General features: G+C 46.1%; 1 protein-coding gene across 1 annotated transcript in view; it reads left to right on the forward strand.

The window, feature by feature from the left end:
- nol11 (nucleolar protein 11) overlaps positions 1-10,138 on the forward strand; it is a 55,424-nt gene extending 45,286 nt beyond the window's left edge. The window contains exons 15-18 of the mRNA XM_056280352.1: positions 3,342-3,420; positions 8,037-8,129; positions 8,757-8,864; positions 9,186-10,138. Coding sequence (XP_056136327.1) covers positions 3,342-3,420; positions 8,037-8,129; positions 8,757-8,864; positions 9,186-9,299 — 394 coding nt within the window. The 3' untranslated portion in view covers positions 9,300-10,138. The remainder of the gene's footprint in view (positions 1-3,341; positions 3,421-8,036; positions 8,130-8,756; positions 8,865-9,185) is intronic.
- The last annotated feature ends 1,943 nt before the right edge of the window (positions 10,139-12,081 follow it).

Consider the following 12,081-nt stretch of genomic DNA (forward strand, 5'->3'; position numbering starts at 1 on the left):
AGCACCGTGTTTCAGTTGTGCTAACAGCACCATGTTTCAGTCGTGCTAACAGCACCGTGTTTCAGTTATGCTAACAGCACCGTGTTTCAGTTATGCTAACAGCACAATGTTTCAGTTGTGCTAACAGCACCATGTTTCAGTTGTGCTAAGAGCACCATGTTTCAGTTGTGCTAACAGCACCGTGTTTCAGTTGTGCTAAGAGCACCGTGTTTCAGTTGTGCTAACAGCACCATGTTTCAGTTGTGCTAACAGCACCGTGTTTCAGTTGTGCTAACAGCACCGTGTTTCAGTTGTGCTAACAGCACCGTGTTTCAGTTGTGCTAACTGCACCGTGTTTCAGTTGTGCTAACAGCACCGTGTTTCAGTTGTGCTAACAGCACCGTGTTTCAGTTGTGCTAACAGCACCGTGTTTCAGTTGTGCTAACTGCACCGTGTTTCAGTTGTGCTAACAGCACCGTGTTTCAGTTGTGCTAACTGCACCGTGTTTCAGTTATGCTAACAGCACCGTGTTTCAGTTGTGCTAACAGCACCATGTTTCAGTTATGCTAACAGCACCATGTTTCAGTTGTGCTAACAGCACCATGTTTCAGTTGTGCTAACAGCACCGTGTTTCAGTTGTGCTAACAGCACCGTGTTTCAGTTGTGCTAACAGCACCGTGTTTCAGTTGTGCTAACTGCACCGTGTTTCAGTTGTGCTAACAGCACCGTGTTTCAGTTGTGCTAACTGCACCGTGTTTCAGTTGTGCTAACAGCACCATGTTTCAGTTGTGCTAACAGCACCGTGTTTCAGTTGTGCTAACAGCACCGTGTTTCAGTTATGCTAACAGCACCATATTTCAGTTGTGCTAACAGCACCATGTTTCAGTTGTGCTAACAGCACCGTGTTTCAGTTATGCTAACAGCACCATATTTCAGTTGTGCTAAGAGCACCATGTTTCAGTTATGCTAACAGCACCGTGTTTCAGTTATGCTAACAGCACCATATTTCAGTTGTGCTAACAGCACCGTGTTTCAGTTGTGCTAACAGCACCATGTTTCAGTTGTGCTAACAGCACCGTGTTTCAGTTATGCTAACAGCACCATATTTCAGTTGTGCTAAGAGCACCATGTTTCAGTTGTGCTAAGAGCACCATGTTTCAGTTGTGCTAACAGCACCGTGTTTCAGTTGTGCTAACTGCACCGTGTTTCAGTTATGCTAACAGCACCATGTTTCAGTTGTGCTAACAGCACCATGTTTCAGTTGTGCTAACAGCACCATGTTTCAGTTGTGCTAACCGCACCGTGTTTCAGTTGTGCTAACAGCACCGTGTTTCAGTTGTGCTAACTGCACCGTGTTTCAGTTATGCTAACAGCACCATGTTTCAGTCGTGCTAACAGCACCGTGTTTCAGTTATGCTAACAGCACAATGTTTCAGTTGTGCTAACAGCACCATGTTTCAGTTGTGCTAACAGCACCGTGTTTCAGTTGTGCTAAGAGCACCATGTTTCAGTTGTGCTAACAGCACCGTGTTTCAGTTGTGCTAACAGCACCATGTTTCAGTTGTGCTAACAGCACCGTGTTTCAGTTGTGCTATCAGCACCATGTTTCAGTTGTGCTAACAGCACCGTGTTTCAGTTGTGCTAAGAGCACCGTGTTTCAGTTGTGCTAACAGCACCATGTTTCAGTTGTGCTAACAGCACCGTGTTTTAGTTGTGCTAACAGCACCATGTTTCAGTTGTGCTAACAGCACCATGTTTCAGTTATGCTAACAGCACCATGTTTCAGTCGTGCTAACAGCACCGTGTTTCAGTTATGCTAACAGCACAATGTTTCAGTTGTGCTAACAGCACCATGTTTCAGTTGTGCTAAGAGCACCATGTTTCAGTTGTGCTAACAGCACCGTGTTTCAGTTGTGCTAAGAGCACCGTGTTTCAGTTGTGCTAACAGCACCATGTTTCAGTTGTGCTAACAGCACCGTGTTTCAGTTGTGCTAACTGCACCATGTTTCAGTTGTGCTAACAGCACCGTGTTTCAGTTGTGCTAACTGCACCGTGTTTCAGTTGTGCTAACAGCACCATGTTTCAGTTGTGCTAACAGCACCATGTTTCAGTTATGCTAACAGCACCATGTTTCAGTCGTGCTAACAGCACCGTGTTTCAGTTATGCTAACAGCACAATGTTTCAGTTGTGCTATCAGCACCATGTTTCAGTTGTGCTAAGAGCACCATGTTTCAGTTATGCTAACAGCACAATGTTTCAGTTGTGCTAACAGCACCATGTTTCAGTTGTGCTAAGAGCACCATGTTTCAGTTGTGCTAACAGCACCGTGTTTCAGTTATGCTAACAGCACCATATTTCAGTTGTGCTAAGAGCACCGTGTTTCAGTTGTGCTAAGAGCACCATGTTTCAGTTGTGCTAACAGCACCGTGTTTCAGTTGTGCTAACTGCACCGTGTTTCAGTTGTGCTAACAGCACCGTGTTTCAGTTGTGCTAACTGCACCATGTTTCAGTTGTGCTAAGAGCACCATGTTTCAGTTGTGCTAACAGCACCGTGTTTCAGTTGTGCTAAGAGCACCATGTTTCAGTTGTGCTAACAGCACCATGTTTCAGTTGTGCTAACAGCACCGTGTTTCAGTTGTGCTAACAGCACCGTGTTTCAGTTGTGCTAACAGCACCATGTTTCAGTTGTGCTAACAGCACCATGTTTCAGTTGTGCTAACAGCACCGTGTTTCAGTTGTGCTTTACTTTTCAAATTCAGTGTTAAGGAATGTGTTGCACATGATACCACCCGCAAGTGAAGAGGATCAGATTTCAAAAAGGCTGGTGCAGTGCCTGTTCAAAATGTGCCCGTTTGGGCATCTGGGTGGTGTGGCGGTCTGTTCTGTTGCCTACCAATACGGGGATCGCCAGATCGAATCCCCGTGTTACCTCCGGCTTGGTCGTGCGTCCCTACAGACACAATTGGCCGTGTCTGTGGGTGGGAAGCCGGATGTGGGTATGTGTCCTGGTCACTGCACTAGCACCTCCTCTGGTCAGTCGGGGCTCCTGTTCAGGGGGGAGGGGGAACTGGGAGGGAATGGTGTGATCCTCCGTCGTGCTACGTCCCCCTGGTGAAACTCCTCACTGTCAGGTGAAAAGAAGCGGCTGGTCACTCCACATGTATGGAGGAGACATGTGGCAGTCTGCAGCCCTCCCTGGATCACCGGAGGGGGTGACCGGGATGGTTCGGAAGAGTGGGGTAATTGGCCGGGTACAATTGGGGAGAAACCCGGGGGGGGGGGTTAAAAAAAAAGCGGTGCCTGTTTGGATGAATAGAAATATTGCTGTATGAAGCTATGTGGCCTTCACTACACCATACAGCAACGAGGTCCTGCAGACGGCGTACAGCGACACTTTGCTCCTTCCACATCTAAAAGACCTCACCACTCAGCAAGTTACTGTGAGTAACAGCAACCGTGATGCTCGGTTTTACTGTGCCGCCTTGTGTTGTTAAAGGTTGAGATCGAAGAGTAAATTTTTTTTAATCTCATATGTTTTAACGAGTGGAAATTCATGTTGTCATTTCCTGTAATGGAACAACAGTCAAACCCGCCCAACCTCTCGCCGATGGTGTCCTTCAGTATCTGGCTGAATAAGCAGTGAGCAGTGATTTTAACTTTATTTATATATACATTTTTATTTTTTTAAACAGAGTACCAAGTTTTTTTCCTCGTTTGTTTTTCCACATAAAACCATCAGTTGAGGACGTCCGGGTGGCGTGGTGGTCTGTTCCGTTGCCTAGCAACACGGGGATCTGCAGTTCGAATCCCTGTGTTGCCTCCGGCTTGGTCGGGTGTCCCTACAGACACAATTGGCCGTGTCTGCGGGTGGGAAGCCGGATGTGGGTATGTGTCCTACTCACTGCACCTAGCGCCTCCTCTGGTCGGTCGAGGCGCCTGTTCGGGAGGGAGGGGGAACTGGGAGGAATAGCGTGATCCTCCCACGCGCTACGTCCCCCTGGTGAAACTCCTCACTGTCAGGTGAAAAGAAGCGGCTGGTGACTCCACATGTATGGAAGGAGGCATGTGGTAGTCTGCAGCCCTCCCCGGATCAGCAGAGGGGGGTGGAGCAGAGACCGGGACGGCTCGGAAGAGGGGGGTAACTGGCCAAGTACAATTGGAGAGAAAAGGGGGGGAAACAAAAACATCAGTTGAAAGAACCTCTCCTACTCTGTTAAGATTTAAAGAGATTCTTTTGGTGTAGACACTGCCAGGTTCAAGTGGACTTTCATGAAGAGTTTTGTAGAGCGGCTCTTGTCAAAGATTCAAACTTTTGCACAGCAGTAAAGGTTGAGGTTACTAAAAATGTCTCCTGTATAAAGGCCTGTACATACCAAGTCTACATTTTTCATGTCTTTTTTTTTCCAAATCAGTTATTGTTCTAATTATTGTTCTAAAAGATCTCTGAGAGCTTACTGACTGATGCGGAAAAACAGGAAATTAAAAGTGTCTCGCACACATTTCTGTCGGGTGACTTTTCCTGAGTTGGCGTGTAAACTTCATAGACAAAATGAGACGTGAGTTCGTATATATTTTAATAAAAGCCACTTTATGTGACATTGTATTCTTACAACAAATTGTATTCTTAGAATGAACGTGTTCTCTGTGTTTAACCATCCGATTGTATAGGAGCAGTGGGCGGCTGCAGCACCCAGGGACCAACTCCAGTTCTTCTTTCCATTGCCTTGCTCATGAGCACAGGCAGGAGTATTAACCCTAACATGCATGTCTTTTAGATGGTGGGAGGAAACCGGAGCACCCAGCAGAAACCCTCGCTGACATGGCGAGAACATGCAAACTCCACACAGAAAGGACCTGGGTCGGGCTGGGGTTCGAACCCAGGACCTTCTTGCTGTGAGGCAACAGTGCTGACCACTGGGCCACTGTGCTGCCCATGCGAAATTTTCAGACGAACATTTCTGACTTTTTGTGTAAAAGCCTTAACTTAGAATTCAGTTGGGCTATGGACGTATGAATGGGTTTCTCGTTCATTCAAGAAAAACAAATACACATTAGTGAACAGGGTTCGATGGTAGAGTTTGTTGTACATGGTTGTGTCTTGCATCCATGAATAGGTCAATGTATTTTAGGGTTGGTGTTGAGCTGGCCCTGATAACCAGAATCGTCTTTATTGTTTGCATGTACAAGGAATTTGACTCCGGCTTAATGGCTGTCAATGTACTTACACAGAATAACAGCACAGCAGTCTTCAGGAATATATACAAGGAATAACTATATACAGGTGAAACCATTTCTGTGAACTGTAAACAGGATACAAATAGTGCAAAGAAGTGAAGAGTGCAAGTAGTGCTGAGATAAATATTAAACAGGAAAAAAGACTTTTGTACAAAGTATGTGGTTATGTACGGTATACAGCCTGTTCAGATATACAGTAGTGAGTGAAATGTATTGCACATTTGTATTTCCGACTAAAATAAATATAGATGATTTGTAGTTACAGTGGGTATTGTAGTGTTCCGGGGTTATTGCACAGTGCCACAGTGAGTAACTTCATAAGTGTGACGGCGAGGGGGGAAGAAACTGTTCCTGTGTCTGGTGATTTTGGTGTACAGTGTTGTATAGCGCCTTCCAGATGGGAGAAGTTGGAACAGGTTATGTCCAGGGTCCGAGGTGTCTGCAGTGATTTCCCTTGCCCGTTTCCTGACTCTCGAGTTCTACACATCCTTGATGGTGGGCAGGTTGACACCAATAATCTTTTCTGCAGACCTGACTCCATTGTAGTCTGTTTCTGTCCTGTTTGGTTGCCGATCCAACCCAGACAGTGATAGAAGTGCAGAGAACAGACTCAGTGACTGCAGTGTAAAACTGGATCAGTACCTCCTGAAGCAGGTTGTATATCCTGAGCTGGCGCCAGAAGTACATCCTCTGCTGGCCCTTATTGATTACTGTGTTGATGTTGGACTCCCACTTCAGGTCCTGGGAGATTGTAGGACCCAGAAACGGAAGGAATCCACAGCCGACACAGTGCTATTGAGTATGGCGGTGGTGGGGACAGTGATGGGGGGCTCCTCCTGAAGTCCGCTGTCATCTCCACAGTCTTGGGCATGTTCAGCTCCAGGTTGTTGTGACCTCATCACAGGGCCAGCTGTTTGACCTCCCGTCTGTATGCAGACTCATCCCCGTCTCAGATGAGGCCGATGACTGTTGTGTTGTCTGCAAATTTCAGGGGTTGAACAGAGGGGTCTCCTGCGGTGCAGTCATTGGTGTAGAGGGAGAAGAGCAGTGGGGAGAGCACACATCCCTGAGGGGCACCGGTACTGACTGTCCGACTGCTGGATGTGATTTTCCCCAGCCTCTGCTGCTTCCTGTCTGTCAGGAAGCTTGTGATCCACCGACAGGTGGAGGCAGACACAGTGAGCTGGGGGAATTTGGTGAGTAGAACTTCAGGGAAGATCGTGTTGAACACCGAGCCGAATTCCATGAACAGGATCCTTGCGTATGTCCCTGGGGAGTCGAGATGTTGCAGTCTCATGTAGACTACATCATCCACTGATCTGTTTGCCCAGTAGGCAAACTGCAGGGGGTCCAGGAGGGGGCCTGTGATGTCTTTCAGGTGGGTCAGCACCAGTCACTCTAAGGACTTCATGACCACAGACATCAGGGCTATGGGCCTGTAGTTGTTCAGTCCAGTGATGGAAGATTTCTTGGAACCAGGATGGTAGTGGGTTGTTTGAAGCAGGAGGGGACCTTACGCAGCTCCAGTGGAAGATCCGTGTGAAGATGGGACGTCAGCTGGTCTGTGTAGACTTTCAGACAGGAGGATGACACACCGCCTGGGCCTGGTGCCATCCTGATCTTCTGTGTCTGGGAAAGCTGACACATCCTCTTCACAGACCATCAGTGCCAGTGGGGAGTCAGTCAGGAGAGGAGGGGGCATGGCAGGGGGTGCAGTTGGTTGTGTAATGTCTGAGTTGGAGTGGGAGAGGGGTGTGAAAGTGGGCTGATCAAAACCTGCAGTAAAACACATTCAAGTCATCAGCTAGTTGAAGGTTCTCTACATTGCGGGGGGAGTATTTCCTGTTGTTGGTGATGTCCCGCATGCCTGTCCACACAGACGCTGGACCATTAGCTGAAAACCTGTTTTTCAGCTTTGCAGTGTAGCCCCTTTTGGCTACTCTGATCTCCTTTGTCAGTGTGTTTGTGGCCTGGTTGTACAGGATCCTGTCTCCACTCCTGTAGGTCTTCTCCTTTGCCTGATGAAGCTGCCCAAGTTTTGCTGTGAACCAGGGCTTATTGTTATTGAAGGGCCAGAAAGTTTTGGTGGCAAACACGTCCTCACAAAAGCTGGTGTTAAATGTCACAGTGTCAGTAAATTCATCCAGTTCTGTAGATGCAGCCTCAAACACACACCAATCAGTGCAGTCAAAGCTGCCCCGAAGCTCCAGTTTTCTAGTTCCACAGTGGCACAGTGGTTAGCACTGTTGCCTCACAGCAAGAAGGTCTTGGATTTGAACCCCAGGCTGTCCCAGGTCCTTTCTGTGTGGAGTTTGCATGTTCTCCGGGTGCTGTGGTTTCCTCCCACCATCAAAAAGACATGCATGTTAAGGTTAATATTCCTGTCTGTGCCCCTGAGCAAGGCAGTGGAAAGAAGAAGTGGAGTTGGTCCCCGGGCGCTGCAGCTGGCCACTGCTCCTGTAAAACAGGATGGTTACATGCAGAAAATAAATTCATTGTAAGAATACAATGTCGAATACAGCGGCTTTCATTTTATTTCATTCATTTTAACTCGTTACTCCATCTCCTCGGTTTTAACCACGGGCTTTGCAGATTTTAGTTTCTGCTTGTAGGTTGGGATAAGATGAACCAGATTCAGTGTCAACTACTGTCGAATTCAGAAAAACTGAAATGCAGAATCTAATCTTATGTGTTTTAAGAAATCACTGATGTATGCTAAAATATTTAAAAGAGCCTGTTATTTTCATCCCATCTACTGTGTTAATAAAAAATGTGGTTATGTCAATTCAAAAAAAATTTGTTTCCTTTCTCTTCCAACCAGCTTTTTCTTCAGTACCTGCAGTTCCTCTATATGAAATGCTCCCAGGAGTCCTTCACAAAGACGCCTAGATTGAGATCGCCCACTCTGGCGCAGGTTCGTACCCCAAATTCAACTGGGACATGGACTATGCTCATTACACTTGTTATTTCAGTGTGACCTTTAGCGCCTGGCTATGGGACAACGCATCAAGTCGGGCCAGGCTGGGATGCACAAATATTGGATTTGCTCATATTTGTTGTCATATCCACAAAATCACTTATAGAATAGAAAGAGCTCGTGCCGGCATTTGAATGCTATAGTCTGGGTGCCATCTGTCATGAAGTCTAGGTAAAGAAACTGGTGAATACAGATATACGTAAGTCTAACATGAGAAATATACCCACCGTTCTCAGAACCAGATGCAGGCAAACGGCAACATAAAATCCAGTCATGAAATTAAGACCACAAATATTCATATATTCACGTTTAAATTACAAGTTTAACTGTTGGCAGTTGTGACTTAAATTTTCCTTAATTTTCTATTTGATCCATTAAAAAAATACAAGCACTTGTTTGATCAAGATCTTGTGAAGTAGTTGGAAATAAGTGAAAACCATTTATAAGCAAACTCAGATGCATTTCAGTTTCCTTCAGGTCAAAAATAAAAACAAAAGGGACGCTCATGACTCAGTTTAATGTTAATATTGTATGTTGTGGGTTTTTTTTCTCTCTTAACAACAGATCCTGGACTGGGTGTGCTTGTTGTTGGATGCTCATTTCACAGTTCTGGTAATAACTACAGAAGCCAAAGACCTCCTGCTGAACCTCCACAAATTTGTGAAGTCCCAGGTAAAAGTCCTCCTTTTAGTATTCATGGTTCATTTAATCTATTCCTGACCCAGTTAAAGACAGTAGAAATATTTCCCCCTAATGGCAGACTGAAAAACACTCGTTTGTCGTGACTTCAACCAATATTGTTACTGCCACTATGGAATCGAATGAATTAAAAAATGAGAACGGGCAGCAAATGTAGTTTTGGGTTACAAATCTCCATGACAAGATCCGCCATCATAACTGTTTATCATATAGCGTTGTACCACCCAAACATTAAAGATAGATGTAAAACTTCCCTTGTGAGACTTGAACTTACTTCAGGTATTTTGTCCTTAGGTGAGACTCTTCTCAGAGCTGGGGAAGATTGAGGGCAGCCTTCTGGATCTCCATAAGATGAAGGTGAAGAAGGACATTGGCCAATACTCCATTGAAGTCATCGAGCTCTTGTAGAATACAAAAACAAAAAAAATGCATGAAGCACAACATCAGGCATCTTTACTGCTTTCCCAGATTCACCTGCAGTAGTTCTCATGTTGTGTGTGCCATTTTGTGTAATGTATTTTTGTGGCATGGACAGTAGTGATTTGCCCAGAACTTGTATGCATAAAGAAGTTTATATATAAGTGTGGTTTTTGGCATTGAGTTTAAATGGATAAAATTATGATTTTTTTTAAACTTTTTTTCCCCCCAATTGTATCTGGCCAATTACCCCACTCTTCCGAGCTGTCCCGGTCTCTGCTCCACCCCCTCTGCTGATCCGGGGAGGGCTGCAGACTACCACATGCCTCCTCCCATGCATGTGGAATCACCAGCCGCTTCTTTTCACCTGACAGTGAGTTTTGCCAGGGGGACGTAGCGTGTGGGAGGATCGTGCTAATCCCCCCCCCCCCCCCCAACAGGCACCCCGACCGACCAGAAAGGGCGCTAGTGCAGCAACCAGAACACATAGCCACATCTGGCTTCCCACCTGCAGACATGGCCAATTGTGTCTGTAGGGATGCCCAACCAAGCCCGAGGTAACACGGGGATTCGAACCGGCGATCCCCGTGTTGGTAGGCAACGGAATAGACCGCCACGCCACCCGGATGCCCTAAAATTTCGATTTTTGCCCATCTGTATACGCTCAATAAACCATAAGGACAAAATGAAAATATGTTTAAAAATTTCCGCAAAGTTGTTAAATAAAACACTGAAATCTCATTTACATAAGAATTCAGACTTCTCTCTGTGGAACTCCAAATTGTGGTCATGTGCATCCTGTTTGCTTTAATTAATTTGATTATTATTAAAATTTTTGGGCTACATTGTTCTTCTTAATAACTCTGTCACTGTGTAGACATTAAAGCAGCATAAGTTTTGGGCAAGGGTATAAAACCATTTCTAAAGCTTTTTAGTGTTCCCAGAAGTACAGTGACCTCAACTGTGAAATGGAAGAAGTTTGGAACTATCAGGACTCTTCCTAGAGTTGGCCATCCGGCCAAACTAAGTAAATGGGCAAGAAGGGCCTTGGTCAGGGAGGTGACCAAGAACCCAACATGTCTTGATGCATGCTCAATAATCCAGGTAAAATCAAAGAAGGCTGAATCAGTTCATCTGGACACAACTTTTATTGACAGATACGTTTCATCACTCAACTAAGTCACAGTTGACGAAACTACGTAGAGTGATGAAACGTATCTGTCAATGAAAGTTGTGTCCAGATGAACTGATTAAGCCTTCTTTGACAAGAACCCAACAGTCACTCGCTTCAGTAGTCCTCTGCAGACACTGGAGGACCTGATGGAAGGACGATCATCTCAGCAGCACTCCATCAATCAGGCCTCTATGATAGAGTGGCTAGATGGAAGCCACTCTTGAGTGAAAGGCAAATGACAGCCCACTTGGAGTTTGCCAAACGGCATTTAAAGGACTCTTGAGAGCATGAGGAAAAAGATTCTCTGGTCTGAGACAAAAATTGAGAACTCTTTGGTAGAACTTCAAGCAATATTTTTGGCAAACACCAGGCTCATCACTGCTCATCACTTGGCTAATATCATCCTGACGATGAAGCACGGTGGTGGCAGCATCATGCTATGGGGGTGCTTCTCAGCAGCAGAGACAGGGAGACTAGACAGAATTGAGGGGGGGATGAACGCAGCCATGGCCCTGTGATGGCCTGGCGGCCTTTCTAGGGTGTCTCCCTGCCTGCCACCCAATGACTGCTGGGATAGGCTCCAGCATCCCTGCAACCCTGAGAGCAGGATAAGCAGTTTGGATAATGGATGGATGCATGAATGCGGCCAATTACAGAGAGGTCCTTGAAGAAAACCTGCTCCAGAGTGCCCACAATTTCATCATCTCATCTCGTCTCATTATCAAGGGTCAGGTCGTGGTGGCAGCAAGCTAAGTAGGAAGTAGGGTACTCAAGACGTCCTTCTCCCCAGCAGCACCCTCCAGCTCCTCCTGGGGGATCCCAAGGCATTCCCAGGCCAGATTGGACATGTCCTCCAGCAATTTCTGGGTCTACCCCGGGGTCTCCTCCCAGTTGGACGTGCCCGGAAAACCTTCAAAGAAAGGCGCCCAGGAGGCATCCTAATCAGATACCTGAACATCCTCAACTGGTTCTTTTCGACGCGAAGGAGCAGCGGCTCTACTCCGAGCTCTCTCCAGATGTCCAAGCTCCTCACCCTATCTCTAAAGCTGAGCCCAGACACCCTACGGAGGAAACTAATTTCAGCCACTTGTATCCGCGATCTCACCCTTTTGGTCACTACCCAAAGCTCATGACCATAGGTGAGGATTGGAACGAAGATTGACTGGTAAATTGAGAGCTTTGCCTTCCAGCTCAGCTCCCTCTTCACCACAACAGTCCGGTACAACGTCAAATCAAATCAAATTAAATCAATGTTATTTGTACAGCCCAATATCACAAATTACAAATTTGCCTCAGTGGGCTTAACAGCAACACAACATCCTGTCCTTAGACCCTCTCATCGGATAAGGAACAACTCCCTAAAAACCCCTTTAACAGGGAGAAAACTAGGAAGAAACCTCAGGGAGAGCAACAGAGGAGGGATCTCTCTCCCAAGACGGACAGCGTGCAATTGATGGTGGGTTCACGCAATTTACATAATACAACATTGAAAGAGGATAACAGAATTATAATGGACTTATAAAGATTTATGAAGAACATGATGCACAGGATGCCAAGCAGTGTCCACGTGCCAACGGAGCAGTCCAGGACCCAAGCCAC

This window comes from Lampris incognitus, chromosome 5 (genome assembly GCF_029633865.1).
Source record: "Lampris incognitus isolate fLamInc1 chromosome 5, fLamInc1.hap2, whole genome shotgun sequence".
Lineage (NCBI taxonomy): Eukaryota > Metazoa > Chordata > Actinopteri > Lampriformes > Lampridae > Lampris > Lampris incognitus.